At 36.5% G+C, this 13,607-nt stretch overlaps 1 protein-coding gene across 1 annotated transcript in view; it reads right to left on the bottom strand.

The window, feature by feature from the left end:
• The window catches only part of CEP112 (centrosomal protein 112), a 135,037-nt gene extending 121,430 nt beyond the window's left edge, over positions 1-13,607 (bottom strand). Inside the window, exons 1-7 of the mRNA XM_026046715.1 lie at positions 13,495-13,607; positions 13,055-13,245; positions 12,284-12,438; positions 9,654-9,750; positions 7,224-7,298; positions 479-526; positions 183-260 (exon numbers count right to left, since the gene is read on the bottom strand). Of these exons, the coding sequence (XP_025902500.1) occupies positions 183-260; positions 479-526; positions 7,224-7,298; positions 9,654-9,750; positions 12,284-12,438; positions 13,055-13,245; positions 13,495-13,594 (744 nt within the window). The 5' untranslated portion in view covers positions 13,595-13,607. The remainder of the gene's footprint in view (positions 1-182; positions 261-478; positions 527-7,223; positions 7,299-9,653; positions 9,751-12,283; positions 12,439-13,054; positions 13,246-13,494) is intronic.

Here is a 13,607-nt window from a genome sequence, read left to right as displayed (position 1 = left end):
CTTCCCAATTGGATATAAAGTATTTAATGCAAAATCCATCAGTTTAAGGAAAAATCCTTTGCATGAGATTTTCTGCTATAACAAATTGCTTTGTGAATCATCACCATTTAACAAAAATACCCCAATTTACTAAGTTGGCTGTATTTTTTTTCCTACTTTTGGCAGACTAAATAACATCTTACCTCTTTTTCATGTATTCGAAATAGTGATTGCTCATCCCRAAAAGTGCTATTTTTTCCTAAACCCATTTTGGGTGTTGTCTATTGAATAAGGAAGAGGGGGTGAGGGGAGGGAAAAAATGAAAAAAAAAAGAACAGATTAAGTTCAAAACAGCATCTTTAAGTAAAAACATAATTAAATTTATATATATATATTATATATTTTATTTTTATATATACACACACACACACAAAGCACACACATGAATTAATCATACTTGTTTGTCCTTCTAAGATATCAAGGGCACATAAATACTTACCAAAGACACTGGCATGGGTTTTTCCCGCAGATATCTTGGATTTTCCAGCTGAAAAATAAGACGTTACAAATGGAGTTCAATAATCATACCAATATCTTATTTTCCTACAAAAACAACTATCTCAAGAAAATGTTTATCTCTATATACTCAAAAACATTTGTAATAGTGACTTTGGGTGTAAACATATGCACCACAATCTTTTCCAAAAATAGTGTATTGGCACAAACACAGTATCATGTACACCAGCTCTAGAATTGCTTCTCATTAGAAATGTTGGTAATCTATTAAACACACCTAATCTACAAGTAATCAGCAGTATTGTCTCTAGAGACAAAGTGTACCAAGGCACTAGGCCATAAGAAAAAAGGCTAACTAATTCCAAGGGSCATATTTTTTTCCTCTTTTAGAAAATTTCAGTGATTTTTAAGAAAAGACATTAAACGGAATTCAAACTCTTGTAACATACTGCAATTGTTTAAAAGTAACAAAAATAGAAAATCTCSAAAACAAATTATTGGACAGGACACACACAGACAAGTATAAAATTATAAAGGTTATAAATTTATAAATATCAGAACCCTGGAAATAACATCAAAATTAAAGACAAAAATCACAGCCTATGGAAATATCTGCAAAACGAAATTGAAAATAACAAGTTCAAGAAAAACTGTTGAACTTTCATTCCTCAAAGAATGTGCTAAAATTTTGCAACAAATATTTTAAGGCTAGGAAAGCACACATTTTTTAGTTGCAGTCCTGAGTTTTTAAATGATTTATCTTAWTATCAAAATATGTCAATAACTTTGAAATTGCTCAGATAGTAGTCTGCAAAACAGCAGTTAAAACTGCAGTTTGGTGCAAGTTATAAACAAGTCATCTGCAAGTTTTTCAGAACTTTATGGTTGCACAAATTCAGTCTGAATATTTTACAAGGACTAGGCAGCAGTGTCTAGATTATACAAAAACAGATTTTCTTCATTTAAATTAGCATAAAGTTAAAATAAAGATATTGATTACAATGATTCTAAGCTAGTGTTTTTGAAAAGTTCTGTTTTGAGTATATTGAAASTATATCCACATTTGTAATTCATAAAGAAAAAGCATATGGAAATAATTCATTAACAGCACTGTATAATTAAAACAGCTCTTTTAGTCCCTATTTTTAAGAACTGAATTTAAACCTTGTTCGTAACCCACTTCCTCTATCAGACAGTTACATCTTCCTAGTTTTCTAAGATGACAACACTTGAGTATCACATCACTCAGGACGCAGAATACCCAAGACATGCTTTCAAGGGTGTCACCTGATAAAACAGGGTAGTGAAGTTTGGAATAAGAACATAAATGCAATACACATCTCAAATTTTGTGTTTTTTTTAAGAAAATTATAGTTTTATCTATGAGGCATGCCAAATGCATCAAATACTTGCACATCAATACATTTTTGTTGAATTTATAAGCAAAAACAAGGTCAAATCACTCTGAAATTTCCATCCAATACAGAAAAATTTATTTCCTGTCCTAAAAGGTTCTATARGATTTCTATGTCCTGTTGAAGAGAACTCCTATTTCACAAAGTAGACTGATTTTATCACATTTAAGCACAAATACCATTACAAAGACACCTGACAGGCTAGAGAGTTGGGCAGAAAGGAACTCCACAAAGTTCAAAGGCAAGTGCAGGGTCCTTGCACCTAGGGAGGAATAATCCCACGCACCAGTCGAGCTTGGGGCTGACCTGGGGGACACAAGTTAACCAGCTTTGTGCCCCTGTGAGCAAGAAGGCCAATGCTACTGTGCAGTGCATTAGGAAGAAGGTTGCCAGCAGTTCTTTTCTCATTCAAAGTGAATTTGATCTTAGAATTTTTGCTTCTTAAAGTTATTCTATTTACAGTTAATTCAAATATATTATCTGAAATTTAGCTGTTTACGGTCTGCACTTCAAAACCCATCCAATACCTAAGGTATATCCTCATTGCTTAGGAAAAAGCAGCAAAACGTGGCTCAAATGTTTTGTATGGTCTAAGTCTTGCATTTTTTGATTTTGTAACAGCAGCCATATGTGCTTTGAAGTTAAATGTTCCCACTTTGTTACTTGTTGTGGATTATATCCACTTAAACTGATCTGTAAACATTTAATGTCTCAACATTCATTCTTTTCATGCTGGTCTTCTGCAAAACTTCTTGTTCTCAAAATTATACCACATTAAAGACAGTATCACAGTAAAGAGTTCCTCAAAAAAAGAAAAGAAACACTCTTGTATTTATGAGAAACATGCAAATTTAAAAATAATAAGCAAAAGGTCAAAGATGAATCAAAATACATATGTATGAAAATGAACGGTTGACACAAGAAGAATAGTAAATCACAAGATGTTTTAAGATGATGAACCAAATAAATGTCATCATGAAAGACATCTTTATTTGAACTAGAATTGAACTCTAATTTGCAAATGCCACTTCTTAGTAAAAATGACATTTCACATTTCTTTGCGGAAAACATTTTGGATTTGTCTGTTATATTTTTTAGCCAAAGAGACAACAAATGATGTTTTGATTTTTGAGGGTTGTCACAGTCACCTCCTATCACTTGAGTTCTCAAAAACTAATAAGTCTTGGTTATCAGAAAGCTAAGGAGAATTAGATGCCCATAAAGAGAAAATAAATATTGAACAGATCTAATCTTCTTTATGAAAATATACCTATTTCTCATGAACTCAGAAAGGAAGACAGGAATCCAGCATAAGAACTAGCACACACAAAATACTTGAGTTTCATTAGTCATAATTTTAACTTGAACATTTTTGATATATAATAAGAAGACCTAAAATGGACAAAATTGTGTTTACAGTTTAAAGTTACCAATGCAAGCAATGAGGGAAGCCCTGAAACGAGCATTTTGATTCTAGAAATGACTTTGTCTTACTGATAAAGGCTCTCCACATGATGTGCTCACAGCCCACCTAATACCCATCGAAGACACCTGGTATTTGACTCGCCACAAACTTTCAATACATACAGCAGTCAAATATTTCTATAGGTTTTCGTATACTTGGTTATACCACCTGCAAGCCTATTTCTTTATTAGCAGAAGATCTCCTCTACCCAACAGGAGGCCACTAAGGCCTGGGCTGAGAGGCAGATCTTTGAGCAGTGCAACACCCATGCAGYGCTACCAGGATCATGAGAAGCACCTGGGTCTTCTCCTCAAGCATGGATGCAAACAGCAACTAAAATGTAAAAAGGAAGTAAAGACTCACTTCTCCCAGTACAGGGCAAATCAGTGCAACTGGGAGCAGTGAATACTTTCACAAGACCCATCCTCAGCTTGTCTGCTCTATTTCACCCACAGGCTGAAACCAGTATGCAGGCTTTCTATCAGTTAAAAACCACAGGAATCTACCAAAGGTTCAACTCCTTGGACTCAGCAAATACGACAACAATGGTTGCATTAGTGTCACGGCCTCGTTCTACTCCTTCCAAAGGACAAAATGTGACTTAGGAAGATGTTTATCAAGGTAGAGCTAACCTCAGTAACACACTACTGTAGCTCATTGCAATTCTGCAACAGAGTCACTAAGTACATTGTCTATATTTAAAGACTAAGTGAAAAACAACAACATTTGGGTCAGCAGGCTTTTTGTACATTCTCCCATAAGCGTCTTCAAAGACAAAAATGTGACTGTTTTCAAAACAAGGGTAGAAAAAACACACATGAAAGAGTTAAGAGCACTTAAGATTTTGAAATGGTAAACAACTAAACTGAACCTTGCCCTAAGTTCTTACTTTAATCTAACAAACCCAGCCAGCCTGCATGTTCCCTACAGAAATAACTGCTGAGTAGCTTCAGGAAATTTGAGTAAGGACATTCTTATCTAACATCATAATTTGTAGGGAAATTCACTTTAATGCTGCTTCTGCAGCCTGAGTGGAGGGACTTAAAAGTACACGAAGATTGCTTGTCAGCATGGAAGCTGAATTTATTTTTTTGAACTCACAACACCACTTGGAGTTCACTGTGGGAAAGTTTTTACAGTGTTGCTGCCCTCCACCACCACAACGTATACTGTAGGTATGTTTACAGTCAGCAGCCAGACTAGGAAGCCAAACAAAAGATAATCAAATGGTTTGTACAGAAATGGTTGAGCTTAACTAGACTGGAAAAACACAGAGATGGGCGCCAAGCACCCCAAACAGGCGCCCAGGACACTGCTGCTGCGGCCACCAAGAACTCTCTGTACGTGCATCTATTTTAACCCTGTGTTATATGTRATTTCTCCAAATAAGATCATGCCATGCAAGGCACTGAGCACGGAATTCCTTTGGCATAGGTCCTCTCAAACCTTTCATTGGGGATAACCTTTCCCATGATTCATTTTTCTGGACAAGACACGAAATGTCCAAGTTCTTCAGTAAAACCACATCCTTTCTGGTAAAACTCGTAATAGTAATAGTAACTCTTTCTCAAAAAGCATTCAAAAGCAACAATTCTTTATATTAGGCAATTCAAAGTGTGTAAGGTATTCTGTGCATTCCCTTTCCTGAACTTTCCACCACTACTGAAGTGTCTTTTGGGCTAAGGATCTTCTGCCTCACCTCCTTCCTGCATATACCACCTCCTTTCAGAGCTCAAGGCTCCCCTGACTCCCGAGGTGGGATCTCATGTAATAAAGCTTCTCAAACTGCCTGAAAATGTGGACAGCAATTAAACAGAGTTGATGTTCCTGTGCTAGTGTAAATACATACAATAACAGTCACATCTTACACTCCAGCCGCACAGAGCTGGAAGTGCTGCCAACACTGTGCCAGTGAAATTTCATATTTAAACGCAAGAGTATACAACTATTAACAATTCCATTTAAGACTTCCTGACCCTCCAGGAGCCCATTGGAGACCACAAGACATAGCAGGGAAACACTATTTGGTAGCAGCCACGTGGAGATCTCTCTTTTACAATCTCAGATCCTCTTTGTTGGGTAACTCCTAACAGGGCTTATCAGGYGATCAAAGTCTCTCACTACCGACTTGTTTAATTACCATCCCTGGAGAGGAGACTCGAAGAACTGATTTACTTGTCACAGTAGCCAATTTATTATCCAACAGAGCTCCCATATCAGGAGAAGATCACTGTAGTTTAATAACCGTCCATTATTAACTCACCATGATTGCAATCTGGAATTTCAATTAGAAAAAGAAATAAAAAACAAATAAAATTAAAGASATAAGGAAGAAGACAGATTAACACTGATATAGAAATGCTGGATATAAASAGATTCTCTGTCAACTTCAATTGGAACAATTTGTAAAATGGCCATGAGCAAGTTTCTCCTTGAGGCAAAACTTTATGGGTTCAAGGTATCAGAGCTATCTGCTCATATAATCCAGGTATTCATATAACCCAAACATACAAAATATGCTTGTAACTACTTGCACACCTACCTCACTCACTTGCACAACACTCACAAAGTACAGCTGACTACTACCAAAAAGATTTGGGGAGACACATTCTCTTCAATTTACAAAATTACAAATCCTGAAAAATACATTCTTAAAGTCTGAAAGGTCCTGTACTACTGAGCAAATGCCAAGCAGTTAGGAACACTAAAACGTAGGCTAATRTTTTCTGCTTTCTGATCTCTGCTTTAGGTTTGATGAAAGGTCTCAAGGTCACAAAGAAAATGATGCAACAGAAAAGTATAGCAGAATATGGCTGTAAAGAGAAGGAACTTCATTAGAACCACAGAGCTGCTTTGGTCAGAGAGCAATTCTGTGCACATAACAGAAAATGCAACCAAAGGAGTAATGTCTCATTGTGGAAGCAGCCAGAAAATTAGCTTAGAAATTATATCCTAAGGACAGATGACAGCTTGAAAATAGAGATATGAGTTTACAAAGTGATCAGAATGTCTGAAGTTTTTAATACACARTGAAGTCTTAACAGTAAACAGGAGAACTGCTGGGAGAACCTCTTATACATTATTAAGGCCTGAAAACTGCAGAATTGTCCAAGAAATAGCACCTGATTCCATCCCCATCAGGATTCTTTTTCAGGTATTTTAGTTATGATACACTCAAGTCAGGTCATATCTCAGCATCATCCAGCATTATATAAGTACAATATACACAAATATATTTTAAAGCCAAGGAAAAGCAAGAACATAAACCACGGCACCACAGATTCTTCCACAGAAAACATTCTTTCCTAAGTAAAAGCCATTTGTAAAGAAGAAACTGAGATCTGGTTCAAGAAATTTAGTCTTAGAATCACAGATTTGAAGCAGTTTGGATTTCACCTACCTAAAGGGGAAGGGTAGAAGGTATCCAACAGAAAACCCATTTGAAAACTTCCAAAAGGAGTTTTGCTGATGGGCTACAAATTTTATACCCCTAAAAAATACAGAAGGCCACCTGCTTTCATTTATACTACAATAAAATSAGAATAATATTACCAATTTTTCAAAATTGAATCTGGATTTCTACCAGAGGAAGATGCTAGGTTTTGACCACCAGATATTTTTGTTACTATAATTGTATTAAACACATGAAAAGTTATTGCTYAAGTATTTTAACATTTTATTCTTGAGATGACATGTATTTATAATTCATCTTTCCAAGTTTCATCACTTCATTTCTGAAAGATTGATTTCTACACACCAAGTTTTCTTGACTAAATTCAGAGATGCAAACTACATTACTATTCAGCTTTTATTTCAAGCCAATAAATAATATAATSTGCTTGTTTTACCCCAAGATTCCAACTATTGAGACGAGCTTCGAGGTCACTGTCATCCAAAGAAGTGTTTTTTTTATGATGATGTTCCTGGAATATAAAARAAGTCAAACACAAATTTTAGAAGAGCTGACAGAAACATAATGTAAAAACTATTTTCTGTAGACTCAGTCTGTGCCTATGCTGCACTTCCTAGTTGTGTCATTATAGCTGAGCTSTCTTTAATTTAGATAACTCAGTTGCCAACAGGATTCAGAGCTACCAAGGAGTTCATAGGAGGATAAAATTACTYCACTGTCTCACTTTATTTTTCTCTGTTTATCATTTCAAGGCAGTTGCCTCCTTTACAAAGGGCAAGTTCACTAAATAAGCTCAAACTACTCCATTCTTCAGAGAAGGCACTTATTCCAGAAGTGAGCAATGCCAAGTCATCTCCACAGTACATCTTGGGAGAAATGATCCATAATTCACCCATTAGCCTCAAAATAGGAGAGTAAGAGGGAGACAAAACTGCAGCATGGCAGAGAGTTACAGTTCAGAGCTTCAGGCAGTTCTCTTTGCAAAAAAAGAAGCAAAGATCTCCAACATTCAATAATGATTAGTGGATCATATTGCATAGGGTTGTGCCTCTCAAAATTCTTAAAATTACTTTAGTATAATACTATTGATTGTATTTAATGTATCAATTACAGAAACTGGCACAGGAAACGTTCCGTAGTTCATTTAACTGAAATATCGCCTTAGTTAGAAAAACAGCACATAGAAGCATGATTTACTTTCTCTTATGAAGTTTTGTTAGCAAGTAGTTTGTGTGTTGGCATGCAGGCACCTCTTCTTTTTTAATATGATCATTCATTACAAATATACAGTGAATGGAGCTTTGACCTCAGTCAATCAGCACTTGGTGGAGGCACTTCTTAATGTGGCTTAACATTAAAGCCACATTAATGGCTTAGTGTTAGCACAGATGTTCTGATATAACTGAGGACCACTTCCCTGTTCCTCTACCTGGCCCTCAATTACATCAGAACATCTGTGTGTCACTCACAACAGGACAAGATACTATTTGTTTCAGCCAGCCAAATGTTCAGCGAACTGTTGAAGGGAATATTATTTCCCTTTTAAAGCTGTAATCATAGTAAAATACTGTACATGGAACCAAAGAAGAGAAGTGCAATAACTGTCCAACATTGCCCTGGAATAAACAAATAAAACAGCAGAGAAACAGAAAATCCATAAGGGTCCAATTCCAGATTTCAACTCACGGCCACCCTTTTCTTCACAGCAACTGTTCAATATGAAATATTTCTTTACATTAGGAAAAAACATAAAGAAAGATCTTATTGTCTTTCTGTGACATAGAAGTTCAGGAAATATGGCTGGCCTGTCTCTCTTTTTAATTATAATCATATATGACTGTACTTTAAATAAATGATATATCGTAACAACCTGACCCTGGAGCAGAGACATTAAACTCGAGCCCACAGGCCCGCTGGAGCCTGCCATGATGTACCCCAAAGCAAGGCAGGACATGAGCTTCTCCGGAAAGCTGGAGGCCAGGAACAAGCTTCCAAGCACCAGCATCTGCACTTCATTTCCTGGCAAGTTCTCAGTTGTGCCCAGTACAGAGCAGAACAGTCTGTCTGAATTGCTGTGGTGTCAACAGCCTGCTCCCAGCTGCGATCTTTCCGAGCTGCTCCTCCAGTGCAAGACACAGGGCAGCAGAGCTGCAACGTGCACGGCCTGAAACRTTGTGGAGGAGGGAGAGCAATTACAGAGCCCCCAACTACAGCGAAGGGACTACAGGAGACAGGGCCTTCCAAGCGCTGGGGACTGCATCCTGCAAGGCTACAACACATCCACAAAGGAAAACAGCATCCTTGACACTGATTTCAGTAATCATTTTTGGTTTTAAATCCTCATCGTTAGACATACGACAATGGTAAGTATGTTGGACTAAAGGGGCCTAAATAAAGCCTGTTTAGTCTCCTTCAATCATCCATAAACCTAATTGTGGACAGTTTGATGGAGGATAAAATAAACTGTCCAAAATTCATTMTTTCAGAGGTCAACTATAATTAAGCAGAGCCAAAAACAGCTATGCAGCTTTCTTTAATGTGCTGTTGCAAAATTCAAGATGATGTTGATAGACTCTGTTTGCCAAGTCTGGTCAAAACAAAGCRTCAGACTAACTTTGCTACACACTAAACAGAAGACAACTGTTAGGACAGTGGAGAGCATCCTACATGAAATTCTTTTCCCCTGCACCTGCAGAGAGCAATTGCGATGAACTTCAGTCCTTCCTATCACTTTTTCCTGAATATCTACATTCATACACAGGGATCATGATTCACAGAGCTGGAAAGAACAGTTTTAGGGGGGAGGTGTCAAAACCATTCATTGAAACTAGAGCAAGTTTTATTACAAAAAGGAGAAGCATCTTACAGAGAGCGCCRTGGATGGATGATCTTCATCTTTCTGGTGAGGAGGACTCATAGAATGTGACCTTAGTGCGAGCATCCCATTGTACTTGAATCTTTCCCTATTGTAACAAAAGGGCAAGTGGGAAGAAAAATTAATTTTCAGCAGCTTACAGCATATACTGGGTCTTGAGAATTCTTTTAAGCGAATCAAAGTAAAACAACTACCAAAATTTAAAGGCCAAAAAACCAGGAACAAGAAAAATGGAAAAATGTTTTTGAAGGCTTCTTATTAAAAAAAAAGTGAATAAGAGTCTTTAAATACTTTGTTAAAAAAAGAAAAAGTGAACACAGGAGAAGTCTTATACACTCAGTATATCAACAGGTGTTCTTTGCCTCTCTCAGTTATTACATCACCTGACAACTCTTAACCAATTTTAGAAGAGATTTAAATTAAGTGAAAGGGATGATTTGGGAGAATGTTTTTGAAGAAAGTTTGCTGAACTTATGAGCCAGGCCTCAGAAATCCCAACATTATATAAGATTATTTCTTTTTATCCCATGGCAGCTGCACAGAGAATGGTCAGAGTCTTTGCACTAACCCTGGCGCTCATGACCTCCTGCTTCAGCCAAAACAGTGACTAGCATGGGAGAAGGAAGCAATTTGCTGCTGATAAAGGAGACTAATAAATAATTTCCTACCAAGAACAAAGTAAGGGAAACTCACTGGTTCCTCCTGGGACAACACAGCCACACGCTAACCCCTTTAATAACATTCTTAAAGCATAACTTGTATCACTATAAATACAAAGYAGAATTTTCCTAGAGATTTCTGCCCAGACCTGCTATTAAAACCCAGTCTCTCATGTTTCAAAATAAAGATGCACCTTTCTAGTACCAAGCTTGCTCAGTCTTATTTCCAAACTAGTTTGTAAATAAGATTTGAGTTTTTTTCTTCTTACAAAAGAGCACAAATCTTCATACATAGCCAGAGGCATACTCCAAGATAAAGTAACTGTGAACATGAGTTCTTCTCTAATCCATTTCTTTTTGAAGAGAGAAACTTGATTTAAATAAACATSAAAAATTACCCTTAAACATTTCTCACCGACATTATCTGTTTTGTCTTAAGAAAAYGCTGTAGTTTCTCTGTAAGGATTAAGACATGGGTAGAATTCAAAATTCTCCCCCTAAAATGTATCATTTGTCTGGCTACAGCTTTCTGAATTCACATTTAAGTACAGAGACAAGTATAACGTATCAAGATCACCATCTGCTGGCCCTCTCCACAAACTGCAAATTACAGAAAATTTCAATGCAATATCAAAGTTAACTGAGCACCAACAATTTGTTCAAAAATGTAAATGTCGATTTATGATCTCTATCATGAATAACTAACATTTTTATATAGGAACATGTAAATAAGCTACTTCCATGAACCATAACACCTGAAATATTTGCATATTTATTCCTGCATAATTTRCAAATTTAGCATACGTTCTTATTTCTGTGCAGATTTATACAATCCGCAGGGCTATAAGAACTTCTGATTAGCAACACAAGTTTAAATTTGCTTAGGTACAGCTATGTTGTCTGTTTGAGGACCCATTAGTTGATGCACACACACATAGGTTGCACTTACAGATCTCTTTTCGCCAGTAACATCATCAGATTCACTTGCTTCACCTGTTTTCACACTAAGGCAACATGGGTCTGTAAAGAATTGACCACAGTCTGGGAAACACCTGCTGATCACCAGTCCCACTGGATCAAAAAGAAATAAAGTTTCCCTATTCTTTTAAAATGGCTGTTAGAATACCACAGGATAATGGATACATAGTAGAAAGTTTCTCTATTCTTTTAAAATGACTTGAGAATCCCAYAGAGCTCCTGGATACATGGTAGCAGAAGGGTCGAGGTACTCAAAATCAACAAGAAGTAACTTGAAAGAGAGCCTTTCTGTCATCTATCCGCTCTACAGCTGGACAATTTCAGAATGAAAGGCTCAGTCTCATGACAGAAGGAGAAATAAATTGTGATAGTTCTTTAGTCACATTGGTTTTGCTAAGGCGGTGATAATCACTTGTAAAAGTGCAAAACAAACTCACTGATTCTGAAAATTTAATCACTATAAAAATACATGTGTGCTTACACTGAGAGTAAAACTTCTACCAGAAGAGAACAAAAACAGCAGCTCAAATTTTCCTTTTTTTTTTTTTTAACCACCTCTACTGACACTACATAGGCATCTTTAATTATTCCAAAATCAGAAAATACCTGAGACTATACCGATACTAATATACAGAGCACACAAGCATCAGAATGTTCCAAGATACGTTTTGCACCCTARAAGTTCTAGTGGCGAGTTGCAAGTTTTCATTTTCGTGTTGTATATTAGCTCTCGTAATTTTTCACACTCCCCTAATTGGCATCCCAGTTATTTTAGGCCATGTAGAAACAGACTCTCTCTGTCACTAGTTGATTTCACCTTCCTCCTTTCACACATCAGCACGAGGATAAAGCACAAATATTATAGTTAAGTCCATGAATGAATGCAATAAACGAACACACGCAAGCTCAAACCTACAAACAAAGCTTATCAAATCCAACATAAATCAAAACAAACACCAAATTAAGGCAAATATAGAATCCTACCCATATGTAAGTGGTGATTCTTCTTTAGAAGATATTCTCCATGATTCCTCAAGCTTAGGCTCACTTTTTCCTAGTTCTCCCATGACCCAGTCTGGTAAATGGTCTGGGCTGCTACTTCGGACTCTTGTTGAATTTGGTTCATCAAAATAAATTGACTATAATTAAAATACAGAATCAACATTAGAGTACATTTATGCTAATACATTTTTATGCTATTAAGCATAAAAATGGCTGTTTGCCACAGTATACTCAGATCTTCASAAAACAAAGTACAAGTTTAACAATATCTATGTGAAATACTATTATCTGTACCAGATGTGAACATTAATAGCTTGTCGTTCTTGCTTTTTTTTGCTACAACCTCCCAATATTTAAAAGAAAAATGCACYGATTTTGGCCTAAATCTTTGAAAGAATATAATAAAGGCATCTTGAGCTAAGCTTTTTCCTTGRTTCTCAAATTATCTACGTGAAAGGAAAAACAGTCTTCTTCTGAATATCTATTTTTATGAGCTATTTTTATAAGCCAACTTGGAACCTGAATTTTGGAGGGCAAGGGGAAGAGCCAGATCTGTCGTAAGAGTTTTTGCATAAAGARGCTTTTTGCAACAGCAATTAGAAGACACACAAAACAAAATAAACAGCAGTATTTACCATACACAGCTGTACTCAATTTACTTGGAATTGAATTTCATGCATTCATACCAAGTCAGTCAGAAGTACTTTCAAAATACACATAAGCCAGCCTGGCTTATGTAGCAGTGACACTCACCATGTAGGAGGGTAAAGTTTTCAGTATTCCTGGTTCGGGCTTATGAGTGAAGGGACCTTCTAGGACACCTCGTTTCAACATGTGCAGGAGGAGTTTTGCGTATAAATTCCGATTCTTCCTGCCCACAATTCCTGTACCTGCTCCTGAGGGCTCACATAGTTTTTTAATCCATAGGGCACATCTCTGACGTTCTAGAAAAAAAAAAAAAACAAATATACATATTTATTTCAACGTAACTTAATATGCATATAACTTGAACATAATTATTTTAGAAAGTTGTGCAGAAACCCCCTCAGAACCAGGTTCAGTAAAATTAGATACTTATTACGCAGTGTAAGAACAGTGTTACATACAAAGCACTGACAATCATTGTTAGTCTACAAYATAACCTAGAATTTTTACATCAGTGTTTATTTGCATGCACATTTTAGCATATTTACCTGACCTATGCTGCAGTTTTAGGACATAAGGCTTCATGTCTACAACACAGTGATCAAACTCAGCGTCTAGTTTTTCCCAGACCTCCTCTTCACCGCTCATTTTGAAAACTCAC

This window comes from Nothoprocta perdicaria, unplaced genomic scaffold (genome assembly GCF_003342845.1).
Source record: "Nothoprocta perdicaria isolate Ctin4 unplaced genomic scaffold, notPer1 scaffold_46, whole genome shotgun sequence".
NCBI classification, from domain to species: domain Eukaryota; kingdom Metazoa; phylum Chordata; class Aves; order Tinamiformes; family Tinamidae; genus Nothoprocta; species Nothoprocta perdicaria.
Note: the sequence above shows the minus strand (reverse complement) of the source record. Positions and strands in the feature narration are given on the sequence as shown.